This window comes from Poecilia mexicana, unplaced genomic scaffold (genome assembly GCF_051168715.1).
Source record: "Poecilia mexicana isolate PSO_F unplaced genomic scaffold, ASM5116871v1 scaffold_22, whole genome shotgun sequence".
Lineage (NCBI taxonomy): Eukaryota > Metazoa > Chordata > Actinopteri > Cyprinodontiformes > Poeciliidae > Poecilia > Poecilia mexicana.
In genome coordinates, this window is record NW_028263391.1 from 17,684,017 (window position 1) to 17,699,881 (window position 15,865).

Genomic DNA, 15,865 nt, shown 5'->3' on the forward strand with positions numbered 1-15,865 from the left:
AAAACCGCTGTGCATTCTGGGACAGCTACCTTACTGTCTAAAAGCATTGTGCTGTATTTTGACTGTACAACAGCTGCAGAATCCTTGGCGGTGAGAGGGATTTGGCTTTGGATGCAGACTGTGCTGAGGCTTTAAGAAAGTTTCAATAGACAGACATACAAGTCCAACGTTTTGGCCGGAGATGTCTGTGCTCCTTTGTTTCCCCTGGTCTCGCAGGAAGCCAAACACTCATGGGACTCATTTGGCTCTATCTATTTAAGAGGATACCATGCTCAGTCAGTATTAACGTTGCTGATATTCAAAACTCTATAGTAAATCTAGGCTCACACTAAAAACAAAATGTGCTCTGAGACTTGACTGGCTTTTTCAGTGATATGTGATATACTTAAGCCCAACATTTCCTTTTCTTGTCCAACATACAGATCACTTAAGGACAGGGAAGCTTTTGTAAATCCTCAGCACGACGTTTGATATTAAGCCCAAGGTAAAAAAAAAAAGGTACCGGATTACACCCCTGCTACAAATTTAGGACACAAAACTTCCAGCCACAATCTTGTTAATGTCACAAAAGAAGCTGCTCAAAACATAAATAAATAAAAGTAAGGCTCTTTGGTTCAAGTACGACCAAAGCTAGGGCCTTGACCTTGTTCCAGTTCATTCCCAGTCCATCAATGCAAGGATACTAATTATAACTGTTTATAAAAAGCATAGAGAACTGTTCAGAGAAGAGCACACAGTACTGTACGACCCTGGGGAATTACCTTATCCTGTTCCCCTTTACCAGCCTCTTCATCAACAAAGACCTGCTCTGTTTAAGTAGCAGTCAAACAGCAAAACAAGGGGATGATTCTGGACATCACTTTTGGGCAGAAAACCAGGCAGCCAGCTGGTACCGTAAGAAACTTTCCCAAGCACCATGTTTTAATGTTAGAGAGTACGAGAGGCATATTTGATCTTAATCACAGCTAATATCACTGCTTCTTCTAAATCCTGCAGGTGCAAAGATCATCTGCTGCAAAACATTTGACTTGAGCCCACGGCAGACGGTGGTGTGGTTTGTCTGAAAGTGACTAGTGATCCATGATAAACATCAAGAACTCCCACCATGACCACAGTTTCCTCTGAAAAACAGTTGGGTGGCTATGTGCAAAGCCTTGAGTCAACAAGCGGCAGAACCACCAGCCGCATTAGTCACCAGTAAAGCGGCAGGACTGACATAAGCATAACAGTTGATGTAGAGAAAACTGCATGTGTTGTTGTTCTAACTGGGTGTTTTTTATTGTTTTTTCGTGTGGCCAGGTTCAATCAATTTTTATTCCGATTTCGTTTCTCTGGCTGTGGTTTTAAGCCAGAGTTCTGTGACAAACTTTGGACACAGTTGTTCAAGTCTTAGAAAAAGTACCCAGCAGAAAACATGGCAGTGTGTGAACTCTGACATGCATTTCGCATTGCTGTTGCCACTTGGGATCAGCAATAAAAGACGAGATGCGTTGAGGAACTGGCAAATGATTTTCAGTTTGAGTGGCTTATTTTTCTATGATTTTTCTGCAGTCTGAGATTCAATCAGGCTGCAGGAAAGTGAGAGAGATCAACACCTTCAGCAGATTCCAGGAAGGCTCAACAGTGTACAGCAAAGTTGCCACTTCATCTTTTTGAGCATGCAGGAAAAAATGGTTGCCCGATGTTGGAAATCTCAGTCTTGAAGTCAGGACTAACATTTTCGTCTAACAAATACACACCAAGCTCTCCGATTAGGTGAGTACAGCTAACTATTCTAACTGCTTAAAGTACAAAAGACAGTTTAAAATGTCAGTCCTGTATTCTTTTGCAGCTTGGCTTTGTTCCTGCTTCAGATTTCCTCTAAGCTTCAGAAATGGGTCACAAAATCCCGATTGGTGTATGTCCCTGAGTGATGCAAATGTAATGGGTTTACAGAATCTCTGTGCACGCTTGATTTTTTTTTCTTCTTCAATGGGGAAGAAACATAGACTAATGTTTTAGTCTTTCAAATATGAAATGAACTTGGTTAATTTCATATTTATCAATTAGAATCTTTAAAAGCTCCATAATTTAGTTTGAGACCTTGATGAGATGAAAGTGAACATTGGTAGGATTTTACCTTGTTAACTGCTACCATCCAAACATATAATGTGCTAAATAAAAGTCAGTGTTCCCAACTATTAATTGGCTCAGTAAAAACTGCTGTAAAATTTTTTTGACAAGCTGGCATTGTTGGATAGTTTAGTAATTAGTAACTACTACTGACCCACAAGGAAGCAATTTTACTTGTGAAACAACACAAGTAAAACTGGAAATCAGCGCAAATAAAACTCTCCAGAGATACTCACGCCAAGAGCAAGAAACGTCCGATTTAAAATACAAGCTGAAGTCAAGCCGGGTCTATGGAGCAACGCACGCATCAGTGTGTACATCCTCTCCATACACCAGCAGCATGCCTGCAGCAGTCTGATGTGTCAGCACACAGTTTGAAAAACACATAAGGAATGCATCAAGAGAGACAGCTCAGCTGGAAATAAAGCATCTTTGGTTAAAATGCCAAGACAACTTCTGTTTCATCCATGTTCACAGATGAAACAGAAGCTGCCTTATTTAAAGTTCACTTTAAATAACTAGAAAGACTATTTAAATAATGTTGCAAACTGCATCCATTTAATGAAGATGCATGTTCTCGGTGTATGTACACAGACACTTTAGTGCAATGTCAGTAGAAAGAATAGAGTAGGCCTCAAAATTAAGTGTTAGAAGAGAGCAAGTGAGACCAATGAAACTGGTCACAGATGTTAAACTGATGGAGGATTTTTTTACAGATGTAATCAGCATAAGTCGACCATTGCTTTTGCAAATTTAGAGCATAATTTTACATTGGTCCTGGAGGAAGTTATGGAGACGTTTAAAGCAGGCTTGGACTTTAAAATAATCTCCCAAGTTTTAGACATCTCATAAAGCGCTGTTCAACTCATCTTTTTAAAACGGTCAGACTGTGGTATAAGTACAAGCCAACCATAACTTGGCTGTCCACCTAAATTGAAAGTCTGAGCAAGGAGAACATTAGGCAAGAGCCAAGAAGCTCTGTGTGATTCTGGAGAAGCACCAGAGATCCATAGCTGACAGAGCAGCCCACGCTGAATCCACTGGCAAATCATTAAAAAGACACAACCAGACTTTTCTTCTGCAGTGAAAAGGAAGCAGATTAAAGTTAACAAGAGGATGGATAAAGCTAAATACAGGAAAATTAAGAAAGAAAACCTTAAGACCTGCAGATGAAGTCCAACTCCCAAAAGGACAGAAATGCTGAATATACAGACGGAGCTGCAATGGGATGATTTAAATCAAACCTTATTCATGTATTAGAAAGGTCTAGTCAAAGCTCAGATGTAAATAGGTTCAATAATCTGTGAAAAGACTTAAATATCGATCCCTATGGTCACGCTCCAACTACTTTGGCAGAAATTTCAGTTTACAGATGAGTAAAGCGGATAGAGTCACAGGACTAACAGCTGTGACTCCAGAGAAATGTAGCAATGCAAATTGTTGTATCAGGGGGACTGAGGTCACGGCATCCTTTTCTGGTTTTTATTTGCAAGAAACTTTGAACAACAGTTTTCTTCCACGACTTCCATGTTCATATGAACTTTTGATAACCCTGAGTTTCAATCAGTTGTTTAACTATCAGCAGTGGAGGATGTGGCAGAAGCACTAAAAATGTCCAAAGAACTACTTTGCAAACAGCTGCCAACACACTGATCTGATTTTGGAACATGCCGACTGTGATACTGAAAGCGATTGGTGTTTTATATGTAGGACGATTTCAAGCTTCCCTGTCTGAATAATGCCGTTTCCATCAAACCAAATAAAATAAACAGTATTCAAAGAGAGGTCACAGAAAATAGTAAAGATGGTCAAAGTTTAGTGTAATGACTTGAACGTCAACTATCAGCAGCATGGTTCTGTTATTCAGGTACCAGCTGGCAGCCGTCCTGAGTGGTTACGTAAGCAAGACCACAGAGATGACCTTAGCAGGCTGACACATCCTGTTCTGCCCATTTCTGTTTCCTGCAGAGAGCTGATGTCAGAGAACAGCGGGGCGAGTGGAGATGATATGAGGGGCTCAGGTGGTGAGTACATCCTGTGTGAATTAACACCGTTTCAGCTGAACCAGGAGTGTCCACCACTAACCCCCGACCTTCACACTGGATTTTGCAGGATCTGGAGTTGACAGGGACCACAAACCCTTTATTGCTGAGCTTTAGGAATCACAAGACGTTTAAGTCGAAGGTCAAAAATGCTCTTTGGTGGCCAGATGTAAAGACGGCTGTAAATCATCAAAAGGATTTTTTTGAAATCACATCAAAGACATCAGAGAAACAACGTGTGACACTGGAAAAACAGTTAAAGTCTATGCCTCAGAATGTACTTGTTCCTCACTTGTTGGGGTTTTGAAACTCCGGCCTGGAGCTTCCTTATAAATCATTCTGTTGTTCCTCATTGATCAAACAAGCATATTTGGACGACTGACAAAAACATAAAAGAGGCCAGAGGAGAAACTGATTTAAAATCTCAAAAGAAATTTGATGTTTGTTTTCTTTTCATTGAAGACTTGAGGTGTTGTGTTACTTTTTGTGAGTCCTGGTTTTGTTTGGTGTCAGGGAATCAGAATGAGTTTGGCTCATTCACCATTGTTTAGCTTCCAGCACTTAAAATGTATACCATGATCTAATTGCTAGTTATGACAATTTTATTTAGCATTTTGATGCTGGTACAGAGGTTTAAGTAAAAATAACGAACAAATGTGATCAAACATTTGTTTATCACAAATGTGTTTGATCTGAATTGGAAATGACCTGAATTTTGAGGTCATTTCCAAATGCACAGAATATAATCCATTTTTACTGTTCTGCTCTGTACAAAATAACAAGTTTTACGAGCTGATGTTAAGTAGTTAATCAGTCATTCTCTCTGCTTGGGTTGGCTGATGAACAGAATTGCCTCTCATAGCTTGCCAGCTGTAGTTCTAAACCACAGTTCTAGGTGGCAATTCTTTAGCTTTAAATTATTATTGCCCCTTATTTTCAGCACCAAAAACAGGGTAAGGCGATGCTAGAAAAACATTTAACTTGAAAATAATGGTGAATATCACGATGATGATCTTGATCATGACCAACCCACATTTTCCTTAGCTTTTCTATCTTTTCCATCATTACAAATTTTCTACTTTTTTTGTAAACTGATGTACAACAAAGGAGGTTTGAGGCTATCCAAATATGTAGTTTGCATGCAAAGTGCAAATGCATTAAACTTAAAATATGACTTCAAGGCAAACATTGGAGTCTCCGATTCATAAACTGACAAAAGATATATTTTGATGATTGTGATTCGGCAGGTTGTGCAGCTATAATTGAAAATATCACCAAACAGCCGAAATTGTATTTCTTGAAACTGAGGTAAAAGTGTAGCTGCCTTTTTATTCAGCCAGCTGAGTTGTATGTACAGTCACAAATGGAGGAGGGGCAACAATATGTTTCACACTATGCTTCATTAAACTACAAAAAACTCAAATCACTCAGCTAATTTCTCTCGCAGCTTACTAGAAGGACTAAAATATCAACTTTTTGCTGCGTCAGGAGTAAAGTGATGTTGAATTCTTTTCTTAAGGTTGAAACAACCTTTTCATCAACAAAGAAAACCTAAAGCTTGATTAAAAAACCTGACTTCCTCTCCACGGTGAAGATTAAAATTACAATATAATAAGAGTGAAAAGATAGATTAAACTATATTCAGGATAGTTTCTCAAAATGTTCCAATATAACAGAGAAGAAATGTCCTTTATTGTCTCACATTGAGGAAATTCAGGCGTAACAGCAGAACAAACCCACAAGATCAAAAAAATAAAAATACAAAAAAAGAACATGCCATCGTTCCATTTTCTTCCTTCTGGTCTGTCCTTCGCTCTACTATTTATTGTGAGCTACCTGATACCACTTGCCAAGCTGAGTAATTTTGAAAATGCTGCTGGCATAATAAGCCAATTCTCTTGTAAACAAGACAAGCAATGTACCTCTTAGTGTCTCTTCAACAAAAGAAAATAAATAGTTGCTGAATACATAATGCAACTTTTGCCTGTCGATTCAAAAAAAAAAGTAGGATGCAAAGCCAATATAATCTATCTTTTCTCGAGCACCTAACCTCCCTAATTGCCTACTCAGACTCCTTTATTAGGTCTTGGCACTGGTCTCGCTTTCTGACTCTTAGTCTCCGTGACCTCACATCGCTCGTGCTTTCCAGGCTTTGGAAGCGGTGGATCTTCAACCTGATATTTGAAACCACGAGTTGCATCCGCTGTGTACCCCGAGGGAGCACGGTTCCACCCCTGAAAGATCGTTATGGACTGAGGGAATGCGAAAAGAAAAAAAAAAAAAAAAAAAAAAAAAGCACGGTAGTTCACAAGGGCTCCAGTACCTTACTGGAAAGAGCAGGGCAAGTGTTCAAATAAATATCAGATTAGTGTTAAAGTGTAGACAATTTAAGCTGAAGTTTTTACTCAGACCTGAAAATGATTAAGTACACTGATTACTGCAGTTTATTCTTCAGTTAGCTGGAAAGACTGAATCGGACGGACTACGGGATTAGTCAGCTTCAGCAGAAACATGACAGCAAACGGAGTCATTGTGGTGGTATTTGTGATTCAGGAACACTGTCTGCTCCTCGGAGCGTTATGCCTGCAGTCCAGTCTACTTCTATTTACCCCAGATCCGTGACTCAGAACACAAATATGTCCTGTGAGTCGAGAACAAAGAAAACATATGCATAGCAACTGTGCACTCTCCAGAGATCTTGTATTGATTAGAAGATTTACTATGACTTCGAGATAATTGTTTAGGGAAGGAGGATGTAGAAAATGCGTTTTTGTGAAGCGAGTGCCAAGATATTTAGCCGCGTTTCACTGAGCTACCACAAGCACGTGGTTGTCTTTGCCATCATCATTCCACAACACCAGCAAGAGCTCAAAATGACATAAGACTTTCGCTAATTAGCAGGAGAATCATCATAAATGTCAGAAATAATTAAAAATGTGTCTGTGGTTTGGTAGAAAGAAATTACCAAAATGACAAACTGGTAAATTAGTAAATTATGACCTTAGTGCCCAAATAAATTGTAGCACATAAACAACTAGAAAACTGCTGGGCACAAGGTCAAAACAGATAACTATTTGACAAGATAAGTCAGGGCTTGTAAGCAATATGAATCTTCATCAAAACACTCCCGAAATCAATTACCCTGCTTTTCCTTAATCGGAAATATGGTTGTGACCGCGGCAGTCATTAATCAAACCAAAAATGCAATTTCCAACAAGACTGAGTCTTAAACAATCAGACATCCAGGCCAAGAAACTATTAAGCTTGTCTGATTAGCAGTCTTTGGAGAATAAGCTGAACGCACTGAAAGAAACCTTTGTCTGGGCAATTATTAGTTGGATACATAACAGTCACCATTGCTCCAAAAAATCAAAGAAAAACTGAAGCAGTCACAAACCCCAAAAAAATGCATTTCAAAACAACTTGTTCCGTCAAGCAGTATGGATTAGTACATCTGTCTGGAAAGCCACTAAGTTTTCTAATGTTTTGAAGATTAAAACTAAGAGATTTTTAAGTATGACTTTTTAAAAGCAGCGAAAGATTACCTGCTTTGTGGAATATTTTATGTTACATTGGAGCGCAAAATGTATGGAATCATAACATTCAAACCGTATCGAGAAGTTTTCTTTCATGCCTCCATTTATCTCCAGGAAGCCTGTCCAGACTCAAGTGTGCAAGATGGAGAAAAGCTCCCTACAGCATGATGCTGCCACTCCAATGTTTCACAATGAAGGTAATGATGCAGTACATTATTCTGTGTTCCCTAAATGTTCTGAGGCAAATACCAAATGGGACTTAATATGTGTTCCTTTATGCAATGACTTTCTTATTATTATTCTTCCATACAGATCAGATTTGTGGGCTAGTTGGTGCTTCTTAGCTGCTTCTATAATTAATGTTCTACATAGGTTTTTTGGAGGCCGTGTCTGGAAAGAAGATGTATGTAACCGGAGAATCAAGTTGGTGACTGGATTCAGATGATTTTCAGCTTGATCGGCCCTGACCGGTCAGACAGCAACTCAGGATTCAAACAATGAATCCTCCACATTCCATAAGAAAGATTCAAAAATGGCTATTTTCAGTTTCAGTGATGATGTAAGAAGCTTTTTGAAAAGAAACTGAATCACCTGCCATGTGAGGAAACATAAATGAAGCTACAGTATTTCTCAGGAAAGTCCCACTGAAATACATTTCTCCTTCCACGGAGTTCTGGTCCCAACAGCGGAACAGGATTAAATTAAAATAATTTCAGAAATATACATGGATGATCAAATTTTGTACAAAGCCAGTCAGAGAATGGAAATGGGCGTCAAAATTCTGATCGATCTATCTATAATTTAAAGGAATAAACACAAGCAGATCATGGGTGTAAGTGTTCTGCAGTACTTTTTAATAAAAACTTTGTTTCATATGGTATGTTTTCTGTCAGCATGACAGCATTTCATGAAAAGTTATGGTAGCTATAAAAATGAATATATTATGCAAAATAAAAAGAAACTGCACGTTGAAATGGATTGTTCATCATATTTTTGGATCAGAACTAATCCAAACTCTCATTAAGAGCAAATGAAAGCACAAATGTTCAGCCAATTTCAACAGCTAAAAAAAAAATCTGTTGATTTCAGTGGAATAGCTCCCATCTGTGCATTTGCTTGCAGAGTTAACAAATACAGCATGTTTAGGAAGCAAATTAAAGCAATTTACCAAGAGAAAGCTTTACGTACTCTGTAAATACACTTCAGATCGTGACGACTTACATAGACTAACATATATGACACGAGTGTGAAAGCCCTTCTGGATATGACGAGAAACATTTGTGGAGCTACTTACGCAGTCTGGGCAGGCTGCTTGGTGGTCACAGGTCGCGGGGTCTGGAGCTTGGTGGTGTCTGCGGCCTTCCTCTCCGAGGGTCTTCTCTGTGGTGGGTCTCTCTGGAAGGGTTTGGTGCCTGGCTGAATGCGCCTCAGAGTGCCCCTCTCACGAATGTACACCTGCTCGGGGGCCACCTCCTCACAGCGGGGACCCTGAAAGCCTGAGCGGCACACACAAGTATGTGGTCGGCTGCAGGAGCCGCGGTTCTGACAGGGGGGCTGGCAGTCAGCTGGGGGAGAGAGAGCACAGAGGGGGATCATGTTCTCAGCAGCACACATCGGCGCGTATGGCCCCTTGTATGAAGGAGAAATGGCTTTTCCTGATCTCAGCACGGTGGCTCATAGTGAAGTGATTCAATAAAAAGGCCTCTTATTTAACTTTTGAGTCATTTTGATGCTTTCCATTTTGTAAAGAGCACGGCGGGGTTGTCTGGTTCTGTTAGTTCTGAGGTTTTAGCCAGCCTTGTTTAGTCTAAATGTAAATGATCGCTTACATTAATTCTGCAGGAGGTACAGCTGTAAAACAAGCTTGTGGATTAGTTTAGTGCTGCTGGCAGTTCTACTCTGTCAGTTTTGCTTCTAATCAAGAATAAAGCGCGTTCTTTCACTGTAATGAATGGCCGTTTAAAAACAGGCCATAAAAATACAGAGGTCATAAATGGGTTAAAAAAAGTAACACTGTTTGCTGGAGGCAGACTCAGAAAATTCAACTACCCTAAGGAATTTTAATGGGACTTTATGGGAAGGACCAATCCAAAACAGCACAAAATTGTGAAGTAAAGGGAAAATAATGGATGTGATTTACAAGTATGCACAAAAACACTCAGAAAAGGGTGGAATGCATTGCTATTCAACAACCCCGAATCAATACCTTGTATAATCACCCTTCACTGCTGTTACCACAGTTAGTCTTTTGGCGTCTTAATCAATTTTGTACATTTAGAGACTGAGTGATTTCGCATTTGTCTTTGCAAAGTAATTGAGGCTCAGTCAGTTTGGATGGATGCTACAGATTCTTGAATGGATTTTTGTATCTGGACTTTCACTGAACCGTCCTAAAACACAAATAAGCTTTGAGCTAAACCATTTAATAGTAGCCTTATGCTAGAAGGTTAATCTTTGCTCCATTCTCAAGAGTTCTGCAGATTTTCTTCTGGCAAATCCCAATATTGACTCCATTCATGTTTCCCCCTTCAGCTCTAACCAGCTTCCCAGACAAGAAAAACATATCTCTTCCATAAAAACCAGATTTGTGGAGAGCACAACTAATAGTTATCATAGCAATATATTATCTTTCATAGCAGATTTCTCCTATCCTCCAGAGTTGCCATCAGCATCTTGACTGCTTCTCTGATTTATGCAGTCTTTACCAAGTCTGTTAGTTGAAATGAATAGCCATACGTTGGTAGGATGGTCATTTTTCCATACTCCTAATGTCTAAAGATTTTTCAAGAATACAAAGCACCTCAGAGAAAGCTTGTGATTAGTATGTGATAATTTCCACCTGTCTGCAAACACAGCGTGATCAAGGTACCTCACAGTCAAAGGAAGATAATCAGTATCTCTTTACTGGGGCCTGCCTTTACACTCCATTTACTTTAAATCAGGAAAGACACTGTGGTACCCATTTTAAAACAAGCAAGCTGACCTAGTGTCACCAATGACTGGAGCGTACAGCACTTGAGGATTTACGACACTGTCCTCAAACAGTACATTAGGCCACTGGTCTGCGGTGGCTAAAGCAAACAGCGGCGCTCTGTCAACAGCTATGGAATGCTATTGACACAGATGCTGTGAACGCTGACGGATCGCAGGCAGGATCGGTGCCACGGCTCGAACTGGCAGCCAAAAGGGACTGAACTGGTTGAGAACAGCACTCCATACCTGCTCAACACTTCCTGTTATTGCATTGCTGTTCAGACTCTGGTCGCTTGTTATGATATGGATCCTACAAACAATGACCAGATAAGTTTCCCATCTATGACTACATTAAAGTCTTCTTCTATGTGCAGCATCAGCCTATGACAAAAGAAATGCAATAAGCAAACATGATTCACATCATCTAAGTTTTATAAATATTACATTTAACTACACTTTTGGAAGCATAACCATTTTTTTTTGTTGTTGTTGTTATTAATTGTACACATTTAGAGAGATGTGGTTGGGAATTGTACAACTTGGTAAGTGATCCAAATTTTCCATTATGGGATAAAGTAGGGATTGCCTGTATTTTGTTTTGGCAAGAAGTAAAATACCCCAGCTAGTTAAAGTATGGGCTGTCTAAACGCTGCCGACTTGAACCCGATGTCTGCTCAAACTCAAGCCCTGGATGCAGAATTAGATCAAAAAGGTCATCGATTCCTCGGGTATTATGGTGAAAGGGGGACAACGTGTGAGAACAAATTCCTCCAATAAAACTGTCCGAACTGAAGTGAGAAACAATCCAGAACTGGTCGGCGATGGTATATGTTCAATTACCCGTTTTCATCTGTGAGTCCCGGTGATGACAGGAGACAAACATGTCCCCTGTGCTGAACAAAGCAGACAGGTCAGTGACTCAAGGCCTGACATATGGCCTCACATGCAGCATGTGCGCCCGTGGCGTACATTGCCGTTGACTATCTCTATTTGTCTCTGGGTCCTGCCTCTGGGCTGCTGAACACATTGTCACAGTAATTGCTGTCGTGCAGATTTGTCTTGCACATCATTAAAACTAATTGCCTCACATTCCACCCATTTCGGAAATATGTGCAGCAATTATTACTTTGCAAGAGTAATCATAAAATGAGAATCCGTCAGAAATAAAAGAGGAGAAATGGCAAACATTCCTGGCATTGCCACTTCAGCCTTAATTATGACTGAGTCAAATTGGCTACGTTTTCTGGAAAGAAGGCTGCATCCAGTCATCTGAAAAGAGGAGACTATCAGACTGAAACTCGGAGTTCAGTCTCAGCACATAAGCGTGTGGCGATAACAACTAATTACTGACCAATAACTACATAAAAATATCTAAATCTTTCATTCTTCAATAATTATTTCACTGGCACCATCTTTTAGGGGTGCAATGGGCTCTTGCTATATTGCAGTATTATAAACCAGTCCAGCTTCCCTGTCCCTGCTGAAGAAAAGCATCCCCAGATAATGATGCTGCCAACACCATGATTTACATGTTGCATTGTTTTGAAATACCAAAATATACATTGACAATATGTTTTTTATTTTAGGCCTTAGTGTCTCCAGAAAACCCATTAGAATATGCTGGCCTCTTCTTGAAGAGGGAACCGGTATTTTCTCAGAAAACATAAATATGCTAAGAGAAACTTTAAGTATGCATTTCCTTCTCTGTGTGAAAAAACACTTTTCATCATCCACAAGGAAGAAAGCTCAGTGAATGATTGTTATGCTTGAACAACCTTTTTACCATCTTGATTTTTTGCTGTAAAAATGGAAATATTTTACAATCGTTGTGGAGAAGAAAAATGGTAATTATGATTTTTTTTTAACAAAAATGCATATATTTAAAGGCTCATGTCTACATTATAGAGGATGTCTATGCCCGCAGATGGTTATTAAAAATGCCAACCAGTACATGGAGGAGAGCATAATCTAGCTAATGACATCATTCTGACAAGCGGGAAAACTCCATTATAAAAGTTTATGGTTTTTTTAAATATAGTGTAATAAAGTCTGGGACATTCTGGAGTCAGCGCTGAGTTATTTCACTTTGCAGCTTCTCTTTGGATAATAAGCCACTGCATTCTTTTTTTAACATCCGATCTGTTTTCACATCTCGAGACAAATGCACACGGCTAAATCCAACTTTAAACACCTACAGGAGCCTACATGGAGCAGAAAGCATGTCAGGACAAACTGGGCTGATATCAGGTTTAAACAAATTAAACCAGCTTTAAAGCTGCTTTGTTGTGTTCCTTTTCATTAAGCTTTGCTCTGTTGGAGGTTTCTTCATATTGTCCCTTTCTATTCTTACCAACAATTCCTCAATATGAGGAACTGCTGCAGAGCCAGCAGTGCAATGCAATTTTCTGGGCTGCCTTTAATATAAATCTTTTTATACAGACGGCATTAGACAATGAGCTGAATTTGTTCAGTTGTTTAAACGTATTGATTCACATTAACTGCATAGAGTGAATGACTTGAATTGGAGATTTGAATACAATGTCTTTTCTTGACGCGACATTTGTGGTCAGTTTATTCTACATATATATTCTGATAATAATCTAACTTTGTGTAGACCTATTAAAGTCATTTTTAGGAAAATTGCATGCATTTTATATTGAATGTTTTTCTAATGAACATAGTTTTGCTTTTCGTCTTAATAGCTAAGTCTGTGTTAAAATACAAATGGGACACTTTATCTCTTAAGTATCACTGTTCAGGCCATCCCTGAGATGTACTGATACAAATATGTCTACATTTCAATAACAGGCTGCAAAACACGGGTAATTTATATATTAATAATAAATACTGGGCAATGTTTGTTAAGTGAGTGTTTACCTTAAGGCAGTGATTTGGGCTTCATTACTGTTGGTATATTTACAGATTTCTCGATTTGGCTATAGTTATCTGAGTTGAAGTATTTGCATCTAATTAAGATTGCAAATCTTTCCCTCTACCACTGGATTCTAATTCTAATTTTGTGCTTGTTTCTGCTTCATTTCAGCCCACCAGAGGTTTCCTTTACCTGCTCTCTGAGTCAGAGGTAATACAAACCATAAAATCTTTACAGCCTGTCCATTGAGGAAGGGGCAATCTGAAACCAAAACCAGACTTAATTCAAACCTGGAGAGAAATCTCCCATCTGTCACCAGTGCTGCCAAATGTAACTCGGCGGTTCTGAAAATTATATTATTCATGAAAGTATAATAACAAAGATCTCTTCTCTGACTGAATGCATTGCACATATTCATGAGATCTAGCAGCTAGAAGCTTTTATAGAGATTAAAATGTAGTTGAATATGACTGAAGGTGTGATTTATGGCAACTAAACCTTGACACCAACACAGGAAGTTCAGGTAAAAGATAAGATTTTGATATTTTGATTGAGCAGCATTACCTAGTCCTAGTAGTACCTAGTCCACAATTCTTGGCACTACTGGTAAAGATTACCATAAAATCTTAAATCAAACGTTTTTTGTTTTTTTTCAGTAGCATAACCCCATAACTTGAATATCGTGTTCTTGCCCATTTCGAAGAGCGGCTAAAAGAAATCCTATCTATGTAACAAGAAAACAGGATATTATAGATTAGGAGTTGTTGGCTCCATTGTTCTAGTGACAAAAAATATTTCTAATGCTGAAAGACATTCTCCACAAAACGTTTGATCAAAATAAAAACCTTTCATTTGTCTAAAATTTACAGTGCGACATTACAAAAGGCAACAGAATATCTGAAGACTGTTTGTACTAAAGAGTGCGTTAAAATCAATGAAGCTGGGGTTTCATTGTTCAAATGATTGATTTCTTAAAATGGATGGATGACCTGGGTTATTATGGAACTCTAGTGTAAAGTTTATGTCAATAGCCCTGTTAGATATATATTTACTTAGCAATATATGCTTTTCAAACTTTCACAGTCAAACATAAGATCAGGACAGAGGAAAAAGTTCTGAGGCAGAATATTAAGTCTGGCAGACCTCCTGCGATGACAGCAGGAGCTTTTCTTTAGGGGTCACCAAAGAACCTGACAGATCTCAAGAAGGAGGTCAAGTGTTCAGGATTGTGGGAGGCAAAGTGGAGAGACTAGCTCGAAAATTTGCCTTTCATCCATGCACACTGTCCACTGAGGAAGTAAGAATTGGTCTATTGAGCAGTTAATACAATTGCCCCTCAATGCTAATCATTTCAAGTGAGTGTAAATCTCTTTCCAACATGTGATTTCCACATGGCATGCAGCGCAAGAACTATCAGTTCAGGCCAGAAAAATATTAACTTTACTGTCTGCAACTCTGCAAGCTTTCATACACACACACACACCTACACACGCACACACACACACACACACACAAAAAAAAAAACTCCACAACAAACACCACTTTTCTTTCTAATCAGAGCCAGAGAGAAAAGAGGCTACCACTGTTTGAGTGATCTTTCATTTGCCCTTTGTGGGAAATCTCACAAGTATAATTGGCTGTTTTACCAAATTAAGATGTCTCTGTCAGCAGCAACAATATAGGCTTTCTGGTCCAATACAGTAGTCAGAGCTTTTACTCTCTGAACCCACCTCATGTCTGTGAGGGAATTTTGATAACCCACATCCGACCCATGACACACATAACATTACTTTCAGGCATTCCATACCGTGCCTCCACCACTACCCACAAACTCCAGCATTCGGCTCTTAATGGGCCACATGCTGGGACCCTCCATGGATAATATCTGAATTTTCGGGGGAGTGCGCCGACAAACTTGTAAGCCTCAACTCTGAGAGACGTGGTGTTCACCAGAAAACCCCACAAATCCCATCCATCTAGAGGGGGCGGGGGTATGGGGGGGGGGGTTGCTGGGAGGGGGCGGTCACCTCCCAACAGCTTCCATATGGTCTTAAAAAAGAAGGGCGTGATGATATATGGTACCCTAACAACACAGAGGCCTGGGTGAGTGCATGTGCTGCAGAAAGAGAAGGTTGCTTGTTGTTCATGTTGCACAGGAAGTGTCAATCAAGCTTGATCTTCTTCTACAGATTCTTTGAGATGATTCTGCACATAATTCTTGCTGCCTAGACCAGAGCTTATAAAATAAATAAAATAAAAAAAACATTATCAAAGAATGTTTTATACTTCTAGTCAAGTACAAATGTAACACTTTGTTTACCCATTGGATT

The 15,865-nt window shown here is 39.3% G+C and overlaps 1 protein-coding gene across 1 annotated transcript in view; it reads right to left on the reverse strand.

Moving 5' to 3' along the window:
• The window catches only part of LOC106903680 (latent-transforming growth factor beta-binding protein 2), a 108,283-nt gene that overhangs the window by 78,730 nt on the left and 13,688 nt on the right, over nt 1-15,865 (reverse strand). Inside the window, exon 3 of the mRNA XM_014967655.2 lies at nt 8,985-9,255. Coding sequence (XP_014823141.2) covers nt 8,985-9,255 — 271 coding nt within the window. The remainder of the gene's footprint in view (nt 1-8,984; nt 9,256-15,865) is intronic.